This window comes from Chlorocebus sabaeus, chromosome 20, assembly GCF_047675955.1.
Source record: "Chlorocebus sabaeus isolate Y175 chromosome 20, mChlSab1.0.hap1, whole genome shotgun sequence".
In the NCBI taxonomy this organism is placed as follows: domain Eukaryota; kingdom Metazoa; phylum Chordata; class Mammalia; order Primates; family Cercopithecidae; genus Chlorocebus; species Chlorocebus sabaeus.
The window spans coordinates 15,555,020-15,563,843 of NC_132923.1; the positions used below are offsets into that span (position 1 = coordinate 15,555,020).

General features: G+C 45.0%; 1 protein-coding gene across 1 annotated transcript; it reads left to right on the top strand.

Moving 5' to 3' along the window:
• The first annotated feature begins 5,094 nt into the window (after positions 1 to 5,094).
• HJV (hemojuvelin BMP co-receptor) lies at positions 5,095 to 8,121 on the top strand. The gene is made up of 3 exons (XM_007977277.3): positions 5,095 to 5,191; positions 5,589 to 6,145; positions 6,620 to 8,121. Exons 1-3 carry the CDS (start codon positions 5,095 to 5,097, stop codon positions 7,241 to 7,243), a joined length of 1,278 nt encoding a protein of 425 aa, XP_007975468.1. The 3' UTR covers positions 7,244 to 8,121.
• Positions 8,122 to 8,824: the final 703 nt, after the last annotated feature.

Here is an 8,824-nt window from a genome sequence, read left to right on the forward strand (position 1 = left end):
TGTATTTCCTGTAAATTAGTAGTTAGCTCTAATCAGATTCAGACTGAAGTTTGCTTGTTTGTTTTTGGTATGGCTACTTCATGCAAGGTGGAGTTATATACTCTATGATCAGGAAAACATGTTTATCTCTGTTTTTATGATGAATAACAGCCTTTTTTTTGTTTTGTTTATATAGAGATGGGCTCTTACTATGTTGTCCAGACTGGTTTTGAACTCCTGGGCTTAAGCAATCCTCCCACCTCAGCCTCCCAAAATGCTGGGATTATAGGTATGAACCACTGTGTCCTGCCACAGTCATTGTTGACCATTGCCTAGATATATTAATTCATTTGGAGTTACAAGATGCTGATATTCTAATTATATTATCCCTTCTTAATTTATTTACTGGAATGCTTCTATAAAGAGAAATATCCCCCTCATCTTAAGATACAGTTCCCATAAGAAAACCAGGATAAACACTTGATTCTTTCCAATTACTAGCAGTTTTTAAAATAATGAGTTGATCTGCCAGCATTCTCCAACAATGACCAATGATTTTTAAGTATCATTGTGTTTTTAAGTATCACTGTGAATTCATAGATTTAAGCATATTTTATGAATTTCAATCCATTGCAGATAGTATCCATTTTGATACTTAAATTGTCCCATCTTTGGCCAGTGGGAACTACTCTAGTTGGCTCCTAAGTTCTTTTGTTACAATCCTAACACTCTTTGAAAGCTTCCTTGCCTATCTTGGACAATACCTGCCCCAAACCTGAAATCAGCCACTTACCCAAGGAGTTGTTGGTTGGTTCCTTTTAACAGGAAATGGTATTTACATAGCACAATTTGAATACTAGAGGTGTTTATTTTTACTGGATCATTGTTTCCAGGCCTTTTCAGGATAAAGCTAGGAAAATTTTAAGGATACAATACACCATGAGCTCAGAGTTATATTTGCAATTTAAATTCAGAATTACAGAGTTTTCTCTTAACTTCATCAATCATAAATATGTATCTCTTTATTCCACACCAAAAATTCTGGTTCTCAGAGACACCAACATTATTAATCATTTGTTTTATCTCATGATATACCTAAAATAATCTCAGAATAACAATACCAACATTATCACCATAATATGGCTATTTAAAAATATTTTTGCATTTCTTTTTCAGCATTATAGTATATTTCACTTGGGCTGTCATAGTCAAATTATTATGTTTTAAAGTCACTTGAATAGTTTGGTTAGAAGCATCCTGATAAGAGTGCTATGTGGGCCTCTAGATTCTGTATTAAAATAGAGCCAACTGGTAAAGATGGCTTAGTGACTATGATGGTTAATACTGAGTGTCAATTTGATTGGATTGAAGGATACAAAGTATTGATCCTGGGTGTGTCTGTGAGGGTGTTGCCAAAAGAAATTAACATTTGAGTCAGTGGGCTAGGAAAGGCAGATCTACCCTTAATCTGGGTGAGCACAATCTAATCTACTGCCAGCATAGCTAGAATAAAAAGCAGGCAGAAAAATATGAGAGACTGGCCTAGCCTTCCAGCCTACATCTTTCTCCCATGCTGGATGCTTCCTGCCCTCGAACATCAGACTCCAAGTTCTTCAATTTTGAGACTGAGACTGGCTCTCCTTGCTCCTCAAGCTTGCAGACAGGCTACTGTGGGACCCTGTGATCGTGTAAGTTAATACTTAATAAATTCCCCTTTATATATGTCTACCTATATAGATATCCATGTCCATATAGATATTAATAAATCTAGAGAGACAGAAAGGAGACTGGTGATGACCAGTCTAGATGGCTAGATAGATATGGATATAGATACAGATCTCTATATAGATATAGATAGATATAGATATATATCCTATTAGTTCTGTCCCTCTAGAGAACCCTAATACAGTGACCCTATTTGGAATTGGTCCTTGTGTTAATTTCACTTGGCAAGTACTAAAAGATGATGATCTCAGATACGCCTATGGCTGCAAAAACATGACATGGCTAAATCCCTTGGTTGCAATATCTCTTTTTTTTTTTTTTTGAGACGGAGTCTCGCTCGTCGCCCAGGCTGGAGCGCAGTGGCGCGATCTCGGCTCACTGCAAGCTCCACCTCCAGGGTTCATGCCATTCTCCTGCCTCAGCCTCCAGAGTAGCTGGGACTACAGGCATCCGCCACCACACCCAGCTAATTTTTTGTATTTTTGGTAGAGACGGGGTTTCACCGTGTTAGCCAGGATGGTCTCAATCCCTGATCTCGTGATCCACCCGTCTCGGCCTCCCAAAGTGCTGGGATTACAGGCATGAGCCACCGCGCCCAGCCTCTCTCTTTTCTTTTTTAAGGGGGGTGGGGGGCGGGTCTCACTCTGTTGCCCAGGCTGGAATGCAATGGCGCTATCACAGCTCACTCAGCCTCAAACTCCTGGGCTCAAGTGACCCTCCTGCTTCAGCTCCCAAAGTTCTGGGATTTTGCAATATTTTAAGTCACAAGATTATGTTATTCCACAAAAGTATCTGTCTGAGGCTAGGCATGGTGGTTCATACTTGTAATCCCAGCACTCTGAGAGGCTGAGATGGAAGGACTGATTGAGGCCAGGGGTTCAAGACCAGCCTGATCAACATAGTAAGACCTTACCGAAAGAAAGAGAAAAGAAAAGAAAGAGGGAGGGAAGGAGGGAGGAAGGTAGGGAGGGAGGGAGAGAGGGAGGGGAGGGAGGGAGGGAGAGAGGGAGGAAGGAAGGAAGGAAGGAAGGAAGGAAGGAAGGAAGGAAGGAAGGAAGGAAGGAAGGAAGGAAATAAAGTATCTCTTTGAATCTTTTTCTATTTCTCCAAGTCTTTCTTTCTTTCAAAAAATCATATTTCCATTCTTTCTTCACCTCTTTGCCTTTGTTAACCTTCTCTCTAAGCAACTCAGGAGCCTTTATTTTTTGTGTATTGATGAGGGACAGGAAGAGGAATTGCTGTACAAACTAATGAAAATGGAGTAGGTAGGAGGACAGACAGCTGCAAGGATCTGAGCTGGATAGACTGAACAAACCCTCATCCTAAGCAACTCACAGCTCAGATTTCTTCTCTGGACAGCTGGCTTTTTTCGTCCTTCTGAAATACTCTGCAAAGATAGGGGAGGGGCTGTGAACTACTTCTGCTATGGATCTTATTTAAAGTCAGCTACCTCCTAGATACTATCTGTAGAACCTAAATGTAATATTCAGCATAGCAGGGATGAAGATGGTAAATGAAAGGTATCCAACTGCCCACTGTAATTTTTAAAGGCCAGGAGCTCATCGTTACTAAAAATGCTGGAGGGCTGCCTGGAGTAGGCAGTGACCAGAGTCACACAAGCTGGAATTGGATATTCGACTTGTCTGTCATATTTCTCTCCTCCCTCCCTGACTTGGCACCCAATACTCCATATTCTTTCTAATCCTCCAACCCTCCCCACTCCCCCAACTCCCACACCCTACCCCCACCAACGTTCCTGGAATTTTGGACTCAGCTATTTTTAAAACCGTCAACTCAGTAGCCACCTCCCTCCCTGCTCAGCTGTCCAGTACTCTGGCCAGCCATATACTCCCCCTTCCCCCTACACCAAACCTTCTCTGGCTCCCTGACCTCAGTGAGACAGCAGCCGGCCTGGGACCTGGGGGAGACATGGAGAAAGAGACAGAGGACCCCCTGGCTGGAGCTGACCCACAGAGTAGGGAATCATGGCTGGAGAATTGGATAGCAGAGTAATGTTTGACCTCTGGAAACAGTAAGTCAAAATCAAATTGCAATTCCTTTAATAAGCTTTTATATTGAAGTTAGACTTTTATAAAATTACAAACACCTACTTGGATGTCTCTCGTCCAAATGCTGGGATCTCTCCCTACCAAGGTGCCCCAATCTCCATTTCTCTTTCTGTCTTCTTTCTGGCCTCTGGCCTCTAGTTGTTTGAAGTTTAATTCTCTGTCTCCCCCTGGCAGTCTTAGCCCTCTCTTTACCTCATTACCTCAAGACTTCTGATGAAGTTTTAGGAGTTCCCTATGTCCGCTATTCCGTAATTTTCTTACCAAGGCCAAATATGACCTCTCAGACCTCACTGACACCCTCCTATCCTGCCCCCACTTAGCAATGCCCTTCACATTGAGATTCCAAGGGTGGGGGCTGCTCCTTTAAATTATTTCTCCCCACAACTCTAGTCCCTCCATTCTATTCTCCCTCTCACAGGACTCTTCTGCCAATCATATCCTTACCCATAAGACAGGGGAGTTAGGCAGGAGGAATTTAGCCCCTCCCCAACTCCTGTCCTCATAAAAAAACTGAGAACTTCAGAATTTGAAAGGGAGAGATTAATGGAAAGTGGTTCTTCAGTGAAATTTGGGAAAATATAAGAACCGTTGACTTAGAAAAAACAAATATTGATTTGCATGTTTGGTTTGCATCCCATTATTCCATGAGAGGGAGAGATTAAAATTGCAGCTCGCTAGAGCTGATGAAAAGATATCGGTTCCCTTTTCGTTTGAATACTGATGTTCTAGAGGGGATGGGTATGCCACCCTTACTCCTTCTTGTGTTCTTCTGACACAAAGGAGGCAAAGAAATGTATGACTCCTAGAAGGCATCTCCTCCTAATGGAGAGGGACAAGTAAGAAGTATGTTTCTGAAATATTTTCAGGTCCTAATTTTATTAGGGTACCCACTAGGATTACTGGTATCAGATCTAACCCCATGATTCCTCCATCTTTGACATATCTGCTGTTTGGTAGCTCAGGATGGAGCAATACAGTGGACTCTGGCCCCTTGAGTTCATTCAACCTTCCCTCCACCCCCACCTAGGGGTATTGCACAAGGGCCCTAAAAGTGGCCACAGGAACAGGGCAAAGAGACTTCACTGCCACACTTACAGTTTGAGGAGCCCCAATCTCCCCAAATTCCAATCTGCTCATCCTTTTCTTGATTTCCCCAGATTCGCTTCACATTATCCTGACCAGTCTTCAACTCTTCTCTCTCTCTCCATGTCCAGCCAAATTTCTTTTTTCAGTCACTTACAGGGCTTCCGGTCAAAATTCACTAGGTAGGAGGGTCATCAGCTGGGAAGAACCGGCGCCTGGGGAACCTGGCTGGATAGGTATGGGGGAGCCAGGCCAGTCCCCTAGTCCCAGGTCCTCCCATGGCAGTCCCCCAACTCTAAGCACTCTCACTCTCCTGCTGCTCCTCTGTGGACATGGTAAGGAAGGGCCAGGGAAGGGTTTGGGGAAATCTAGAGGGTAGGCTGCTATGTAAGGGTGGGCATGCGAGCCTGAATGAGTGAAGAGAGATGTGCGCTGAGAGTCCCGGTCACTCGCCCTGCTCTCAAACAGGAATATTTTATTGCCCGTTCAGTTTGGGGAAGGCCACTGGGGAAGCCCTTGGTCGACAGGCAGAAGAGATGTGGGCTTACACATTTTTAGTAAGACAGCCGAGAGAACTAGGGACAAGGGGGTTGGGGGCTGGGGAAGGCCCTTAGTTAGGTTTTAGGAAGACTGGAATCCTCTGATGAGATTTGGAAGAGTTATGAGCAAACTATACTCCGATAGAGCAGAGGTCTGAGGACCGTTTCACAATCCTCTCCCTTCTGTCTTTAGCTCATTCTCAATGCAAGATCCTCCGCTGCAATGCTGAGTATGTATCGTCCACTTTGAGCCTTAGAGGTGGCAGTTCATCAGGAGCACTTCGAGGAGGAGGAGGAGGCCGGGGTGGAGGGGTGGGCTCTGGCGGCCTCTGTCGAGCCCTCCGCTCCTATGCGCTCTGCACCCGGCGCACCGCCCGCACCTGCCGTGGGGACCTCGCCTTCCATTCGGCGGTACATGGCATCGAAGACCTGATGATCCAGCACAACTGCTCGCGCCAGGGCCCTACAGCCCCTCCCCCGCCCCGGGGCCCCGCCCTTCCAGGCGCCGGCTCCGGCCTCCCTGCCCCGGACCCTTGTGACTATGAAGGCCGGTTTTCCCGGCTGCATGGTCGTCCCCCGGGGTTCTTGCACTGCGCTTCCTTCGGGGACCCCCATGTGCGCAGCTTCCACCACCATTTTCACACATGCCGTGTCCAAGGAGCTTGGCCTCTACTGGATAACGACTTCCTCTTTGTCCAAGCCACCAGCTCCCCCATGGCGTTGGGGGCCAACGCTACCGCTACCCGGAAGGTCAGGCACTCAATCTTCCTTCCGATCTACCTCATCAGATTCTTCCACGGGCACCATTCCCCCCCATCGCCACTAGTCAACAGCAGTGCTCCCTAATTCCCTTTTCTTCCTCAACCTCTCCCCCATCTTGAATCACTCCCTTCTACCAAACACTTGGAGCTGTAAATCACTTCCCCTTGATGGGAATTTCACTCAAATGCAGAAAACATTGAAGAGATATTGAAGAGAGCAGACCTGAGGAGTTTCAGAAGGGAAACTTTTCCCTCTCCTAGGAAGTTGCCAAGGTTAAGTAGAGAGAGGGGTTAAGTAGGGATGAGGTAATACTGGAACGTAAATAGGAGAAGTTATCAAGGATTGAGGGCCATAATAGTCCTGCATCTCTACTTGGAACAGATCCCTAACTATGTATGAGGTCTGACTGGGGGGAAGATGCACTGAACCCAAAATGAACTGTTTTCCTTCTTGCCCTCACAGCTCACCATCATATTTAAGAACATGCAGGAATGCATTGATCAGAAAGTCTATCAGGCTGAGGTGGATAATCTTCCTGCAGCCTTTGAAGATGGTTCTGTCAATGGAGGTGACCGACCTGGGGGATCCAGTTTGTCCATTCAAACTGCTAACCCTGGGAACCACGTGGAGATCCAAGCTGCCTACATTGGCACAACTATAATCATTCGGCAGACAGCTGGGCAGCTCTCCTTCTCCATCAAGGTAGCAGAGGATGTGGCCATGGCCTTCTCAGCTGAACAGGACCTGCAGCTCTGTGTTGGGGGGTGCCCTCCAAGTCAGCGACTCTCTCGATCAGAGCGCAGTCGTCGGGGAGCTATAACCATTGATACTGCCAGACGGCTGTGCAAGGAAGGGCTTCCAGTGGAAGATGCTTACTTCCATTCCTGTGTCTTTGATGTTTTAATTTCTGGTGATCCCAACTTTACTGTGGCAGCTCAGGCAGCACTGGAGGATGCCCGAGCCTTCCTGCCAGACTTAGAGAAGCTGCATCTCTTCCCTTCAGATGCTGGGGTTTCTCTTTCCTCAGCAACCCTCCTAGCCCCACTCCTTTCTGGGCTCTTTGTTCTGTGGCTTTGCATTCAGTAAGGAAGCCATCAGTCCTATTACTAGTTTGGAAATGATTTGGGGATAGAGATTGGCATAGAAGAATGTAAACAATCATTAAAGGAAGCAGGGCCCAGAAGACACATGAAACAATGACATTATCCAGAGTCAGATGAGGCTGCAGTCCAGGGTTGAAATGATCACAGAATAAGGATTCTGGGCAAGGTTTCTGCATTCCAGACCTCTTCACCAAATTTTCCAGCCCCATTTACAGTAAACAAATTGTTCTAATCCATTTACTGCAGATTTCACCCTATAAGCTTAGAGGTCATGAAGGTTTTAACAATCAGTAAAGATTTAAGGGTTGAGAATTTTAAGAGGCAAGAGCTGAAAGCAGAAGACATGATCATTAGCCATAAGAAACTCAAAGGAAGAAGAAGTAATTAGGGAAAGAAGTCTATTTGATGAATATGTGTGTGTAAGGTATGTTCTGCTTTCTTGGTTCAAAAACGAAGCGGGCGTTGTCTAGCTCTTACGTGAAGGGAGTCTCTGCTTTGGAAGAATGGCACAGGTAGGACAGAAGTATCATCCCTACCCCCTAACTAATCTGTTATTAAAGCTACAAATTCTTCACACCGTCCTCTGTTGCCTATGTTGAATCTCTTTACAGATGCTTGAAATGGAGTAAATGCAATGTGTTCACTCCACTGAAAGAGGGCTGGGAAGTATCAGATACTGTTTCCATCTCAGGGAGTTTACAGGCTGTTGGAGAGACAAAACCATTCACATGAAAGAGTGATGAGTGTGTAATTACTCACTAAATCCTACAGTACGGTGTGTTCAGACGGGAAGATGGTAGATTTGAACTAAAGTAATAAGAATAATAAAAGGTAACAGAGAAGATGGGATTTGAAGTGAGCTTTGAAGACTGGATAAGATTCAAATTGTTAACGATCTTCCAGGCAACAAAAACCATCTGGAGTTATGCATAGATTCATGATTCAGTGAGGAAATGAACAAAACTCAAATGCAGTAGATAAGGAGCAATGGGACAGGAGGTTAGATGGGCAGAGGCCAGATTATGAAGCACCTTAAAAAGGGGGTAAGGGGTTTCAATTTGATTAATAGCTAACACTTATTGAAGCTTAAAATCTGCCAGGCAATGTTTTAAACCCTTTTAAAATATCGACTTAATTCTCATAGCTCTCTAAGGAAGGTGGTATTCTTATCTCTATTTTTATATAAGGAAAATTGCCTCCAGTCACACAGCTAATAAATTATGGAACTTGCCTCCAGTCACACAGTTAACAAAGGCAGAGCCAGAAACTGAACCTATGCCGTTTGGATCCAGAAACTTAATTTTTAATCACTATACTATTACTATATTGTCAAGGAAGCAGAGAGCTATTAAACATTCTAGTTGTGGACCTGGTAAAGATTCTAAAAGGGGAGCTGTGGTGGTCGATGTCACCACAAAAGCAACTCTGAGGCTGGGCACAGTGGCTGACACCTGTAATCCCAGCACTTTGGGAGGCCAAGGTGGGCGGATCACTTGAGGCCAGGAGTTTGAGACCAGCCTGGGCAACACCGCAAAACCCCATCTCTACTAAAAATACAAGAAAT